The sequence below is a fragment of the Rhea pennata genome, chromosome 6, assembly GCF_028389875.1.
Source record: "Rhea pennata isolate bPtePen1 chromosome 6, bPtePen1.pri, whole genome shotgun sequence".
Taxonomy (NCBI): Eukaryota; Metazoa; Chordata; class Aves; order Rheiformes; family Rheidae; genus Rhea; species Rhea pennata.
Genome location: NC_084668.1, coordinates 7649089 through 7665727, shown reverse-complemented (window position 1 = coordinate 7665727; position 16639 = coordinate 7649089). Strand labels below are relative to the sequence as shown.

Here is a 16639-nt window from a genome sequence, read left to right as displayed (position 1 = left end):
TTCTGCAAAACTCCACAATTCTTTTAATTCAATGACATTGACCTGCTTGTATGTGAACTCCAAAAATGTCTGTATGCACAGGTAGTTCTACTGAATTCAAATAAAGTAGGTTTTTGCTTCTAAAGCTTAATATTAACTTGAGTATACATATGTTAAACCATTACCTTATTTTCTATAACAGCCTCTGTACAGGCTTGAAGCATGCTTAAGTGGTGAGCAAAAACCAGAAATTTTAATTTGTCATTCTCAAGCATCATTTTGATATAGTCCTTTACTGCTCCTGCCTAGAGGAGGAGAGAGTTTTTGTTAGACATACAAAATGTTCAAAAAGACAGTTTTAGCTGACATCCTTCAATTTTCTGTGATATGAAAAGGCAGAAGGCTGATTTTTTTGTTATCCATTCTAAGATATTATGAAACAGTAACATTGGTAAGTATACAATTATTCAAATTCATTTTAAATAATACCATAAGTTTATGTCTTAACAAAGTACTATCTCATTCTTTTAGAGAAAAAAATTATCAACAAAAGATCAAGTTAGATGTCATTTCTTCACCATTAAGATGTAAATAAAACATTTTAGTTAAAATATATTTTTTGACATTATAAAGCATACTATAAGGAAAATCCTTATCTCTGCCCGCAAATGTATTTTAAATGGACAATGTAAAATTAGTGATAGAGATACAGAAGTTTTAAATAAAAGGCACATACCAAAACTGAAAGAATAATCTAGTTACTTTAATGATACTGTATTCACAAAAAATTGCTTTAAAGATTCATACAATTCTTTTATAAAAGATATTTAAAATATTTGAAACAAAAACAATTAATAATGGCAACAGTTACTAATAAAATTAATCAGCAATCAATGGTTCATGCAGTATTTAGTATAGCAGTCCTCAAACTTAACTTTGTCTCTCAATCTCCTGTTTGAAAATGGTTAAAACGGGTAGGGGAGACGCTAGAAAAGCAGGGAACAAAAGGCTACAGAACCAAGCAGTGATATTTAAGATAAGGGGAAGAAAAATTTGAAGTAGGTGGTCAGATTCTCATCTCACTGATCTGCAGCCTGCAGAACTGACCTTCTATAAAAATAGCTATAAAGAAGCCTGATAACAGGCTAAAATGTGGGTGTGTAAAAGACTAGTTACTAACTACTTTTCCTCACATCCCAGGCTACAGCAGTACAGAAGGAAAAAACAAAAACAAACAAACATGGAGTCCCATTTGATAAGAAAGGAAGAGACCAGCTAGCATGGATTACTCTGGAGTTTTTATCCTTGGGGAGAACCAGTACTGACGTGATGAACACAGGCTGCATAAAGGGTGCACCAGCACAGTTGTGTAACACAAGCCAGCTGGGTCAGCTGCTGACACACCGGTCCCTAAGTACCTTCAGTGTGTTCCTAGGTCTGGGAGTGCATTCAGTGCTGTTGGAAGACTATGCTTGGACAGTCTCAGCCCACTTTGTGGATATATAATCAGCAACATTTTTAACATTTAGCTCAGGTCATTACATTAGGATTCAGTCTAGTCTAGTCCATAAATATACAGGGAAAACAAAGAGTGTTTATTCAGGCCAATACAATTAATTGCATCTAAGTTAAAATACACTGAGTGTTTTAAAAATATTAAGAGAAGTGCTTCCAGGCTTACCTTGGCAATGGCTGTTTCTTTATACATGCGTGTGATTAGACTCATGACTTGAACAAAGTGGCTTCCGGTGGCATCTGAATTCAGACTTCTCATTAACTTCTCCCATTCTGCAAAAGTTGTATTCAAATCCTAATTGGGAGAAAAGATCACTGGTTAGAAAGATGGTACAAAGCATACTCTACCTTATCATGCATTTACATGAAATATCTAGAAATTGAGTACTTTTGACAACTTTATCAAATTTGGCTAAAAGTAACTAAGAGGTTCAAAAACTAATAGAAAGGAAGACAGACTTTTTCATTCTTGAGCTTCAGTAGAAAAAGCCAGCTTATGGGATAAGCATTATGGTTTAACCGAGAGATTGCTATAAGAAATAATACAGCTAAGACGACAAAAACTCATTCTTAAGTGTGATGAAGCTTCTGGGATTAGAATATACACTAAAGTGATCATACTAAAATTAGGGCAACTTTCAAAATTATCTGATACAAAAAAATTTGTCATATTCATGTTTACGTTATATTTTAAAAATAAAGAATAGAACAGATGGTATGTTATGGACTCACATTTTTAAAAAATACAGAATTACAGAATGTTTGAGGTTGGGAAGGACCTCTGGAGTCATCTCGTCCAACATCCCTACTGAAAGCAGAGCCAGCTAAAGCAGGTTGCCCAGGACCATGTTTAGTTGTTTTTAATGTTTCCAAGGATGGAAACTCCACAATTTCTCTAGGCAACTTGTTCCAGTGCTCATTCACCCTCACAGTACAGAATTTCTTGTGTTCAAGTGGAATTTCCTATTTCAGTTTGTAGCCATTTCCTCTCGTCCTGCCACTAGGCATCACTTGAGGAGAGTCTGGCTCCATTCTCTCGGCACCCTCCCATCAGATACTTATACACATTGACAATATCCTCCCTGGGCCTTCCCTTCTCCAGGCTAAACAGTCCCAGCTCCCTTAACCTCTGCTCATGAGATGCTCCAGTCCCTTAACCACCTTTGTGGCTCTTTGCTGGAATAGCTCCGGTCTGTACATGTGTCTCTTGTACTGGGGAGCCCAGAACCAGATCCCGCACTCCAGATGTGGCCTCACCATTGCTCAGCAGAGGAGAAGAGTCACCTCCCTTGACCTGCTAGCAATGCTCTGCCTAATGCGGCCCAAGATATTGTTGGCCACTTACGCCATGAGGGCACATCGCTGTCTCATGTTCAACTTGTTGTCTACCAGGACCCCCAGGTCCTTCTCTGAAAAGCTGCTCTTGAGCTTGTTGGCCCCCCCAGCCTGTACTGATGCATGGTGTTATTTCCTGCTCAGGTGCACAACTTTGTTGAACTTCATGAGGTTCCTCTCTGCCTATCTCTGCAGCCTGTCAAGATCCCTCTGAATAGCAGCACAATCATTTGGTGTATTAACCACTCTTCCCAGTTTTGTAGAGTCAGTGAGCTTGCTGAGGGTGCATTCAGTTCTGTCATCCAGGTCATTAATGAAGATATTAAACAGTACTGGCCCCAGTATCAACTCCTGGGGGATACCGTTTGTGATTAGCCTCCAGCTGGACTTTGCATGCTGATTACAATTCTCTGAGCCCAATAATTCAGTTGATCTTCAATTCACCTTTATGATCACTTACCTATCTCATACTTTATCAGCTTAACATATACCTACAATACATATATAACACATACGAATAAATAGACATTACTAACAAACACGTTTCTGGCAAAAGTGAAAAATTTACCTTAGCTGCAGCTTGTGGGAGGTCAAATGGAATACGTTGTCTAACTTTGGGAGGCAACTGAGTTAAAACATCATTCTTCAGTCTTCTGATCATTATTTCACTTAAAAGTTGATGTAGTTCTTCCAAATTTGAAGCTCCTCTACAGTCCCACTGAGTTCTTTTACCAAAAAATCTGAAAATGAAAAATAAATACTGAAGGTAAAAACTAACTCCTCCAATTTTAATAGAAACCTTCAATACATAATTATTTTTAACACACACCATTAGATAATGAAGGTATGCTGGATAGTGACTTTCAGTGTTTCTGGTTATGCCAGAGATGATGGCTTTCTGACTGATTCCTTCCAACAGTCTTAGAGCTGTTTAAACTTCCCAGCAGATACCTGCAGGCCTAACTTTCAGTCAGATGCATATAGTCTATCTCATCACAGCTATTCTTCCCTTTGTACAGGAAGCAGAAGCTCTGGGTATCAGTTTAAAACTTGTATCACTGGAATGTCATGTTGAACTGAAGGCAGAACTCGTAAGAAACTAACGACATGGCTCAAAAGTATTATAGCTTCATACTAAAACGAGCTATTGATAAAACTAGTAATGAAAAGAAATACCACAATGAAAATGTTCTTCATTATACTACAGAGGGGAACAACTGATAAAGTAACAAGAGCTGCAAATATAACCATTAAAACTCTTTCCTCCTCCTCCAACTTCCAATACTACCCCTAAGAATTTCCTACTGGTTGCAGCTGGGGAAAGATTTTGGGCTAAATATATCAGTTTTAGATGTAGTAATATTTGATGAACAAGGTTAAACAGAGAAAATACATTTCAGGCTAAAAAGAGATTAAAGGTTAAAAGGAGAAAGGAATCATCAGTTTAGTCTTCATTTTTCTTTTTTTTCCTCCTCCTTGCTTTGTTTTGTTTGCAAGCTCAAAGTCATTAGCCTGACCGATTCCACAAGCTCCGGAGAAAGGCTCAAGCAGCATCTTCCAAGGACAGGAGAGTATGTTGGAAGCATCTGATTTTATATTGTTAAAAAATACTAAAAAAATATATTACTTTAATAGTTTTAAGCCTTACTGAGCTTATCTACAGTGTTTTAGTTGGCTGGAAAGAGGCTGAGGGACTCGTTTCTGAATTTTAAGTTATTGACATAAACACACTCAGAATGTTATATAGACAGAAGATAGATACATCATCTGCTCCTGTCACCTCTTCTTGGGTCTATCTATTGGTTGTCCTTAGAAAGGTTTCCCCCTCTCCAATCTGGCCATTGGCAATACAAATAAGAAATGGTAGACAAGAACTCATTTGGACCTCATCTTTAGAAATTGTTGTCTAGAAACACCTACGTTAAAAAACATTTTCACAGAAAATGCTGCATAAAATAGCCCTATCAAGTTTATTACCACAGGATGTTTTGTTTCAGGCAAGTCATGAAGACAAAGTTATTTACTGACAGCTTGCCAAACCCCAAACTTGATTTTTATTACATTTATGGTATTCCAAAAATAAGATAATCATCTATGATTGAGTAGCTAACCATGATGTACCCACGCACACTTGTGGTGTGAAAATTACAGAGGCATTCAGTCAAAACATCATGGAAAAAATAGCATTTCTCTGTCTGAAAATTAGACAGCACTGCTCCATTTATTTGAAGTTAAGCACTGATAAAATGCATATGATGGAGGGAAAAATAAAAAAATTGTATAAAAATGAAACTATATAATTATGTAGAAATTAAATCTAGCTGTTACCTAATTTTGCTAGCAAGATCTATTGTTTTGAATATATGCAAAATTGTAGCTATGAGATTTCAACAATGTTCCTCCCTTCTCTCAATTTCTTTTGTTCTAGACTGTTATGCTGCTGCACAGATTAAAATGGGTAAAAACTAAGTATTTTAAATCACAGCTATCCTCTCTGTTTCAGAGTATTTCTTGAGAGAAACTGATTATTAAACCAAAGCTGAGCGAAGCAAGCCAGAGAGAAGCAAGTCCTCATGAAGTTAGTAACTTTAACACATGAAATATGAAAACACATAAAAGTTGCAGGGGGTAAAAATGACTTTAAAAAGTCATTAGGTATGTATGTGAAAAGCATAACAAGCAATTTTACCTAGCAAATGAGAGGCAAGGTAGGGGACAAGAATTTTTAATACCTACATGCAGTCCCTCAAACTGAACTAAAAATACACTGCTGTGCTTTTGAGAGTTTCATACTTCTCTCTGCTTTTACCCAATAAATCTGTAAAATAGAGACAAGTATTAGTTTTTTTTTCTCTCAAGTGTGACAGGATAGCAAAGATACTGGACCCTATAGAAAGTACAGTAACAAAGGAGGTAAGTGATTAAATGATATGTGCATAGGACTGAGAATCAAAAATTCCAAAGGTTCTGCTCTAGCTGAGCCTCCAGCTTTAAAAGTGACACCTATACATTTTACAGTAATGACGGCAAATTTGTAAATAATTTTATGTAACAGAATGCTGCCACTTAAACTTCATCTCAAACTTTAATAACTTCCAAATTTTTCCCTGAGTAAGGTTTCAGATCTAATTAACCCTCTTTGCCAGAGTGTTTAGAACTGTTTGGAATAAACCCTACATGGATGCCAAGCTATCTTCTATGCTCATGCAGGATGCTTCTTATAGGTGGTGCTTTTCCTCTGCAAGGCCCTAATCGTCACTGGAATGAGAGAGAGAGTTTCTGACCCTGAGTTTCTAAGCATGATTGTATGATAAAGTAATGGAGGTACTACTTAATAATTCTCTTACTTCATGAGGAAAAAAAGAAAAAAAAAAGGAAAAAAAAAAAAAAAAGTAATTCAGAGGAAAACAGAAGGGCAGATAAAATAATACCTGACACGAGCACTGCAGTATTTCTTGGCATATTCACTCCAAGTTCCAAATCTCCTTGGAAAAAGTGCCTCAATCTGCATGAAAAGCTGTGTAAGAAAGAAAGAACTGACAGTGACAGATTGCCTTTAAATGTAAGGCTATTTAGAAATAATTATTACTTGTTACATGAATATTTTGTTAAGTTAGCATTCATCAGTTGCAGAGAAAACATGCAGCTTGGTGCACACATGAAGGACTTCCAAAAGTGTATACCTGAGTCTTCAGACAGGACAGCTGTAGGAAGCCCCCAAAGAACAGAATCCCTGAACAGTGTTATACAGTGCTAAAGACTAGGAAAAGCCTTAAAATAAAGGAGGTAACATGGATGAGATGATATCCTTTTTAAAAATGCAGTGTTTGGTATATATCAGGTACATGCACTTCTGCAAATTTTCAAAGCAGGTATTGCATGAATACCATTCTTCCTGAATACAAGAAATCCTACTTATTAAGTTTTATTTCAAAAAATAGACAATGCCAATACAGACAGAAATGTCATGCCTTCCTTCACAGTTGAGCAACAGAAGGTAAATAACAGTTCAGCCAACCTTAATGAGAAGGCATACAAGCTGCGTTACAGTCAAAGCTTTCTGGATTCAGAGATCACAATTAGATCCAAAACAAATTGTTAAGGGGGAGCAGAAAGGACAGAGGCAGCAGTAACCCAGAATGCCCACCTAATTCCATTTCCCTGCTGTTCTCTTAAATCTACCATACATCACTTTCACCATTTAAGCCTTCATATGACCTAACGACATTCTAGAGACCGCTTACCAAAAGAAAATTACTACAGCCAGATTTTGTCCTTCACAAACAGCGAACTGGAGTATCACTATAAAAATCTCTCAAATTCTCTTCCATTACCAAAGTCTTGAGAATTTTGACCCTCGTACTGTAATCAAAGACAGTTTATAGGTAATTTCTTTTAAAGCCTTAAGTGATGCTGCTTACTGGTCTTGATATCAACATACTGTATAAGATTTAACACTTGTTAAGTTCAGTTCTCCTTCCAAGGGTGGTTGCAGTGTCTTTGGTACATGTGCAGGAAGTTTCATAACTACCCACACCCATAGATAAAAATACTCATTTAAAAGTTTTAACCAAATACTCTTAATACATCAAGTCCTCTTTCATATTGTGACTAACTTTTCAAGTTGTATTAACCTGTCTAAACAAATAAAATTGTTACAGGGTCTTGGCATAAGTCATACTTACACAACAAGAAATGCTAAAGTGCGAAGTATTATTTATAGAATCTTTGTAAGTTCCTTGCACACAAATTAACGCTTATGTTCAATTTTTTTACTATATTTGATTAAAAAAAAAAAAAGCCAAGTAGTTGGATTTAATATAAGATCAATCTTTCCTATCTCGTTCTCCCCAGATCCACAAGCTGAAGAAAGAAAAATTTTTCTGAATCACAACAAGCACAAGATGTATATTTTCCACTTATGCAGTACTCTTGAACATTAGAAATACTAAAAAGACCAGAGGTAAACAAAGCACTTTCTAAATCAGATCAGGAAGGAGAAGATTTAATACAAGTTCTTATATATCAAAAACTCTCCTACCTAGTAGGAGCAAATAATTTGCAGGTCAGGCAATTTTCTATTTTACCCAACAGTCCAGTCTGCAGCAAGTAATATTAATTTCTAATAAGAAACAGCCTCACGTGATCCATGCTTGAGCTCAATGTAAGTTTTTAAAACATCAATATAATTAACTCAATCCAAAAGACACTGCATTACTTTCTCATACATGTGCTTCATAACATAACTACTGCATTGTTTTATACCCTAACGTATACAACTGTACACATTCAAAGAAATTACAAACTTATTCATTCATTACTTATACCAGTCCTAAGAACAGCATAATATTTCTAATACCTCTTCAGGTCTTCCTAGAGCAGGAGTTCCAGTAAGAAGAATAGCTCTAACAGCTTTCTGCACAATTGGCAACAAAATCTTGCTGCGGGTGGCATTTCTGGATTTCATATAGTGTGATTCATCAATCACAACTACCTTAAAGTTTTGCCTGTACAATGCTTCTACTAAGGTCTGTGCATCTGTAGTTAACAGGCCATATCCCAGAATTGTCACTTTGCTGGTTGATATTCTCCTTAAAAGAGAAAATACAGATGCTCTGTTAGTGATTTTTTCTAATACTAGGATGAAAAACAAAACAAAGAGGCAGGAAAATTAATATGGTAAAGAAACTATACAAAACTTAATTTTTAATAAGAAGGTATGAAGACACATTTTGTATTGATTAATCCAAATCTGTTGTCAGGCCTACTAATAACAATACAGGACTTTGGTATTTTAAACATTCTAGCAACTGACACTTCTATAAATTATGTATATATCTCAAGCATTCTCAGAAGACACCTTGCATTTATAAGCAAGTTAAGATTTTATTTGGTTGCCTTGGTTCCACTTGTACTTTTCCAGAAATATCAGATGGGACAAAATCACTTTCTGGACAAAAAGTTACACACTTCAGTCAAATCATTACAAACACAATTTGTAAACAGTGCTGAAAAACTTGGTAATGTCTCTATTCAAGCTACCTATGCAAAGCTACCTTTGCTTGTATATGCCAAGTAGTCACCTTAATAGGTGACTATTTAATAGTTGCCTGAAACAAATAACTGGATTGTCTTTGGGATGTTGGCTATTGTGAAAACAGTCTGGGCTAACCCTAATCTGAAAAAAACTTAGTACACAGGCTGTTCAGCCTTTTTGGCCAAAAAGTATAAAGAGAAAACAAAAAAAAAATGCAGGGCATCATGATGCACAAGATGAAAAACGGGTACTTACGTGGAAAAGAACCTCCTACAATAAATTCAAGGATATATTTATGCCCAAGGCACCAACAGATTTTGAAATCACTAGAGAGCACTGCGGCCCTTCAGGAGCCTCTGAGCAGCACAGGAATTCTTTAATGTTGTTAAACAAACACAAATTACCAGAATAATAGTCACAGCTGGTCTACTCATCTGTCAGACACGAATGCTCTACTGGCATATTTTTATTTGTTTCCTGTAGTAACAGATAAAGTACACTAAGCTGAAGTTTTCTTTACAATTTCAGAGGAAACAAGTATGTGCGTGATTACATTCATGCCTACGGATATGCAAGGAAAGGCAGTGGTCAGAGCACTGGCACTGCGACCAACGCATTACAGACTCCGGGTGGTGGTGTGTAGATAAATGCAGCAACCAGTGAAAAAGAATTTCCCCTATTCCTCTGTGGAGGGTGAAGAAAAAAAAAAAAAAAAAAAAAAGTACTTAAAAAATAAAACTACTTATTTTCAGCTGAACCGGTTTATTCAAAAAAATATCCAATTTCAAATAGAACTTAGAACTTATGACAATCCAGATTGATTTCTAATTTCATTATTGAAATTTAAGAAAATTATTGAACTGAGAGAAATGAATGGCTGAACATACAGAGGCACAGTTTACTGAAGTGCTAAACAGGTTTGGTAGCTGTGTATCTTTGTGCAGATGCATAAAAACACCTTTTCTATGTTAAAATATTAATTAGTTCAACAGCTATTTCACTCACAGCTAGGAAACCTGGGAGTTAATAAACAGAAAAATGTGGTTTTTGCTCTTCTTTTTGTGAATAAAAGTAAGTGATGACGGTTAAGGTCTACTAATTTAAAAACAAAAACTTAGAAAATAAAGTGAACAGAATTCTGTTTCCTAATTACTTTTGCCAACAGTACTGTCTTTTATTCCATATTTTTAATGTGTTCAGTACCTTTCTGTGTTCACGATTCTAAGTACACAGTTTTCGTGTGAATTTTTAGTGAATAGCCAAAAAGGTTCATTGGATCTTTACTTTAGTTTCCTAATTAAGTCTTTTTTTAATTTTTATTTATTTTTATTTATTTTTTTTAATATTCTCAGTTGGATTTATCTGGTTGCCACATGGAAGTTTCCAAGCTACCTTCTCATCTGCACGTCTTGATAGTCACGTGATTTTCTGATGCTCGCCAGATACCACAAAGTTCGATCTTCATTATCCAGAAAAGATGTTTTAGAACTATATCTAGATGTTATCATCAAACCAGTGAAGTCATATACAACAAAACAGACTAAAAATATCTTTGTAATTCAGTATTTAATAGGAGAGTTATGTCAATAACACACAGCACTTAATAGAATAAATTTTTCAAAAAGTGACTAAGTCTAAAGACTGAAAAACCAAGTCATGATGACCTTTTTGAGCGTTTAGAAAGTAGTTATTCTAGCTTACAAAGTTTCTCAGTGCAGTAAATACAATTTTAACAGTAGTTATTTCCTTGTTTTATAGTGCATTCCTAAAGTTCTCCCAAATTCAGGTTCAAAAGTTTTACAGAAACTAATGAACATAGACTAATTCATCAGAGTTAACAAATAACTGTGTATGTTCAATTTAGAGATAACTCAAAGGAATCTAATTTTCAGTAGACAAGCAATTGCTATTTTGCAAAAATCAGACCCCTCAGTTTCAAAGGAGATAAACTACCATAAGCCCAACTCTCATTCATTTGAAAGATAATGCACATATATGAAAAAACTTTTATTAGGTCTCTGGGATCCAGATTGCTTGAATCCTGATTTCCCATATTAGTCATAAGCTATACTGTATGTTCATCACGTATATATTGCAATCAGTTCACTGAAAGACACAAATACTTCTATAGAAGAATAAAGAACTTTACTTACCCAGTATCGGTTTTGTTCTGAATGATGCTAATATCATCTGGAGAGAGTTCTGGTATCCACTTCTCCATCTCATCAACCCAAGGATATCTCAGAGATGAAGGCACTACAATTAAGAGAGGCCATTCCTTTTTATAGTAATAGGAAATGGCAATTGCTTGAATTGTTTTACCTAATCCCATCTGGGAAAAGAAAAAAAAAATTAAACTGAAATTATGTGCTCAGAAAGCATACTCCATTCAGAAAGGCCAAAAATACTTTGACAAGATAACACCAGATAAAGGAAATAAAACCAAACCAAAGAGCTAGTTACATAATACATATTAGATGATCAATTTGTTACCACAAATCTTTTAAGAAAGAATATGCTTTTGTTCAAATCTGTTAATGCATTCTGCACTTGAGGAATACTTCCATTTGGCTCATTAAAGCTAACAGAAGCATTTCCATTCATCTCAGAAGATTTTTGGTTCATGGCTTTGGTAGGCCAGACCTACAAATGAACACTTCAACTCCTTAAGCTGCCAAAAACCTTTTAAAAAAATTGGTTGGTTTTGCTTCTAGCTCCTTTTTACTAAGTAATATCCAAGTTTTTTTCATTTGTATTTTTTCACATGTATTTTCTTCACATATTTTTTGTGCAAGGCTCTATATATGTAGGCAGATAAAAGATATTAGTTAAAAAAAGATATTATAAATAAGTTTCAAAATAAGTTATAAAGCCAGGTAGTACCACATTAGTCCAAAGATGTATCTATAAACTACCAAACAAAACAAACAAAAAAACACTAAGATTAAGAAACTCTTCATTTAAGAGCTGCCACGGATAGAATATGCCTCTCTTTATACCATATCATATTTTCGCTAAAGGTTAGTAAGCTCAGTAAATAATCTAGTACAAGGAAAAAAAAAACCTACAAACTTCAGCACTGCAGTTACCCTGAGTTCTTTTCTTTCTTTCTTTTTTTTTTTTTTAAAAAAAAACAGCTCAGTAACAGATTTTATGATAATAAAGAGTAAATAAATGCTGCACTAGTTTCAGCGGGGGGGGGGGGGAGTCATTTAAAACTCTAAACTGATCTGCAGTGGAACTCTCCCCTTCCCGTCCTTGAAGGAAGCCAATCCAGTAAGTATGCCTGCTAGCTGCTCTCACAGCGCGCAAGAACACAACAAATACAGAACAAATCCTCCAGGGGTGTATAGGCCTAGTACTGACACCTACTCCCAGTGAGCACCATGTACAAGAGAGTCAAAACTAAGCAAAAAAGAAAAAAAAAAAAAAAAAAAAAAAAAAAAAAAAAAGCAATGGGAAAGATCAGGACTGAAAATGATGTCAAGAAAAATTTACCTATAGCTCTCTTCTCTCCAGTAGCCCCCTTCTGTCCCATTAGAGAAAGAATTTAGAAATATCTATTCTCTTACGCAACAGCCCCCCAATTTCTTTTTTAATTAGTAGACCTCTTTAAGCAAAGGACAATCATGATCCAATGTCATTATTCCATTATGTTTTTGACCACAAATTAGAAAAATATGAGATGTCTTCTTAACATGAAAATGTCGTTGTCCAAGCTATTTTCTTTTTTTTGCTCACAAGGCAAGAAATACCTCTGGATTCCTGTTACACACTAAAACAGAAACTGGTCTCAAAATATTCCTTTTAGGTTTTTCATAGAGTCTAGAGAACGTTCTCAGTTTAATTGCTGCTATCTAACTACTTGCAGTACAGACATAAAAGAAAAACTTTCCTAATATCCTCAAATGAAGTTTAAAAAGGATTGATGTAAAGATACCACCAGGAGATTTCCCAAGTATAGGAAAAAACATGAGTATCCCTACTATTACAAGAAAGAAAACATTCAGAGAACCACTACGATACTAGCTCTTCAGAGAAAAAAAATACTGTAAAGTTTTCACTAAAATTTTCTTGATGTCTGCTTTCTACAGCTCTCAATGGTGTGACATACAAAATTAAAAATACTTGCCAAATTAAATATTGAATGGGTATAGAAAAATATAAGACAAAAATTCTCAGTAAACACTAAACTATGGTGGAATGCCATAAACAACATCAAGACAAATCAGATCAGCTAATGCTTGAAATTTGGGCTTAATTATTGATGCAATAAGTAGTGTACGAACTGAATAGGCTGTTGCAGTGAGGAAAACAATAAAAAGATAATACATAGGAGGATTCTGGTTATTTAAATAGTCATAATTTGGAAATGAAAGAATCAGGAGACAGTTGAAACACTTTGCTAAGGTGCAGATTTCCTTGTCAAGGCAAGTAAGTAGTTGCTGGTCTTGAAAAAGGCTAGTTCCACTTTCCTCCCTGCTACCCTCCCTCCCTATGTGTCACCAACAGTGATTGAGGCAGCTGAAAACAAATCCAAGATAGTAAAACCCCACCGCCGCCACCACAAATTCCATTAAATCAGGCCCACCAACAACAAACCACTAAAACTCCATTCCTTTTTAGTTTGTTGCCAGAACATCTCCCTGACTTATTGGGCTGCCCAGCCACTGGCGATGATTCAAGCAACTGAGCAGAAATGACTAAGAGACAAAAGGCAGGTCTTCTAGGCAGCAGGTCACCCAAAACCTAGATCCCACAAAGCCAATCACCAGTCTAGAGAATAAAACATGTGAGAAATGAGGAGGAAAATAAATAGGCAGAACATTTTAGGGGTTTGTTTTCTGATTTAAACACCTCCATCTCAACCCTGGAAATGATTAAAGCCAAAAAACAGAGTTTGGAGGGAAAATGAAAGGTGGTGTTTTCCCTGCTCCAGGAAAGAAAAGTAATATTTTTAGAACTTTAGATTTACAAAAAGTTCTAAGCTGTATTTCAGTCCTTTAAAAATAGAATGGCTTTACTTCAAACATGCTCCACAATACAAATATATGCACAGCATTTGTAATGATCTCTAGTATTCATATGTAACTCTTCTTTCTGTAAATACAGTCATGATACTGATGCTTTCTTTTATCAGCATTTTCTTCTTATTTTAGAGATTTATCAACAGGTGCAAAGTGTATGTTACTATACAACCGTTCCTCTACTGCCAGGCCTATTGCCATTATGATTTAAATATATATTATTTATTTCAGAATAAATATGTCCTGCAGAACTTTTTATTGCCGATCAATTATACATAACTTTGCTCTTAAAAAAAAAAAAAAAAAAGCTATTGTAGATATTTCACATTTTCCCAAGCTTTCCTTCTCCACTCCCCTGAAGGCTTTTGTTTTCTCCAGTTTCCAGAAATTTCACATTCTGCTCTTATCTACAGTCATTGAGGAATTTTTATACTAGAAGAAATACTTTATTCTCAGTAATCTCTCTCTTCCTCCCTCCCCCTCCAGTGTATGAAGAAACTTGCTCAGATTAGAATTGGAAGACCACATCAATTTCCAAACATTACTTCTTTTTCAGTAAGGTTTTGTACTGATGATACATGAACATTATACTCCATTAAAAAAAAGTTTCCACTATGGGGAGAAATGATGAACTAAAATTTCCCTAATCTGAAAGGAATTATTACTTTTCAAACCTATGAAAGATGTGATACACCTGAGTGCTGTGCTGGCATACAGAGACCTCGATAGGCTGGAGAGTTGGGCAGAGATGAACCTCATGAGGTTCAACAAGGGCAAGTGCAGAGTTCTGCACCTAGGGAAAAATAACCGTAGGCACCAGTACAAGCTGGGGGCTGACCTGCTGGAGAGCAGCTCTGCAGAGAGGGACCTGGGAGTGCTGGTGGATGACAGGCTGACCATGAGCCAGAAATGTGCCTTGTGGCCAAGAAGGCCAATGGTCTCCTGGGGTGCATTAGGAAGACTGTTGCCAGCAGGTCGAGGGAGGTGATCCTGCCCCTCTACTCAGCCCTGGGGAGGCCTCACCTCGAGTCCTGTGTCCAGTTCTGGGCTCCCCAGGACAAGAGAGACATGGAGCTACTGCAGAGAGTCCAATGTAGGGCTATGAAGATGATCAGAGGGCTGGAGCATCTGCCCTACGAGGAACGGCTGCGAGAGCTGGGCCTCTTCAGCCTGGGGAAGAGAAGACTGAGGGGGGATCTGATCAATGTGTACAAGTACCTGAAGGGAGGGTGTCAAGGGGATGGGGCCAAACTCTTTTCAGTTGTCCCATGTGACAGGACAAGAGGCAATGGGCAGAAATTGAAGCATTGAAAGTTCTGCCTGACCGTGAGGGGGAATTTCTTCCCTGTGAGAGTGACGGAGCCCTGGACCAGGTTGCCCAGAGAGGTTGTGGAGTCTCCTTCTCTGGAGATCTTCAAGGCCCACCTGGATGCAACCCTGTCTAACATGCTCTAGGTGACTGTGCTGAGCAGGGGGCTTGGACTAGCTGATCTCCAGAGGTCCCTTCCAACCTTACTGATTCTACGATTCTATGAATTTCACTATTAATCCTCTGTCAGTGCATTTAAGAAAATTCATCTTCAGAAGACATACCTGTTTAAAATTCATCTCCTTGGTCCAATAATATTTCTTAATGCATTAAAAGTATCTACTTACACAGTTACAAAAGTGCTAAAAAAATCAACTGAGTTAACCTTTTAAAGATTTTATAGTATAGGAGATTTAACCTATGTAAATACAATTAAAAGCAACCTATGAGGTTTTATCACAGGCTGTTTTAAGCTTATGTCAGGTTTCGTTTTTTTCCCACTTAGCCTTCAAAATACCTAGTGAATATCACAGGAATTATGGTCCTTCATTGTGGACCTTCCGATGCATATCATTCAAACAAAAAAAGGTCACACCTAAATAACATGTGTTAAGCTAACAAGAATAGTGTTGAAAGAACAGAAACATTGCTTACCTCATCAGCAATCATACACCTAAATAAATAAAAAGGAAAAAAAAAATCAGCAGAAATTTGTAAATAGATAAACCAATACTTATAAATAGTTTACCAAAGATTTAAGTAATGGATTTATTGAATTAATGAAAGAAAAAAAGGTATATTTCATTTCACTACAATACCTTTGAAATCAACTAAAAATGTAATTCAGGTAGGAATGTAAAAATAAGTGTAGCAATTATTCTGAAAGTATCCTCAATTTATTAGTATTAATGAAAAAACATACACTGTAAAAGTGAATTGCTACTTCGGTCTAGGGCTGTATTAAATATAGTCTTGAGAGACAATTCAATGGAAAAAGTATATCTTCAATTTTATTGTCTTTCAGAAATGGTTAAGTGGTATTTTTGTTGGTTTGTGATTAAGGATGATATATATGACAGAACCATTTTTAAACAACTGCTTTCCACACCTTTCTCATTTGTTTTGGAATAAAATGGACTCTCCATATAAATTCCTCCAGCTAGTGTATTAGAAAATGAACTTGATTTCAGAGTCATTTAGCTAATATGACTTCATGTAAAGACAATAATGACTTCAAGTCCACGATCAAAACTAATTCTGTTCAGTATATGTACATTTTCTAAACATCAGATGCTGCCTCCGATACAAAATCCTTACAGGTATTTTAAGTTATGCCTTCCTATGCACACTCTAACTCAAATAGGTCTAGGGAACTTAAATGCTTCTAGCCCACACAAACTTCCTCATCAAATCTTTGAGACAGGATGAAGGACAAAG

General features: G+C 35.9%; 1 protein-coding gene across 1 annotated transcript in view; it reads right to left on the bottom strand.

Moving 5' to 3' along the window:
* Window positions 1–15871, bottom strand: part of ZRANB3 (zinc finger RANBP2-type containing 3) — a 30694-nt gene extending 14823 nt beyond the window's left edge. The window contains exons 1-7 of the mRNA XM_062578283.1: window positions 15857–15871; window positions 11020–11198; window positions 8189–8420; window positions 6261–6346; window positions 3398–3569; window positions 1661–1789; window positions 165–284 (exon numbers count right to left, since the gene is read on the bottom strand). Of these exons, the coding sequence (XP_062434267.1) occupies window positions 165–284; window positions 1661–1789; window positions 3398–3569; window positions 6261–6346; window positions 8189–8420; window positions 11020–11198; window positions 15857–15871 (933 nt within the window). The remainder of the gene's footprint in view (window positions 1–164; window positions 285–1660; window positions 1790–3397; window positions 3570–6260; window positions 6347–8188; window positions 8421–11019; window positions 11199–15856) is intronic.
* Window positions 15872–16639: the final 768 nt, after the last annotated feature.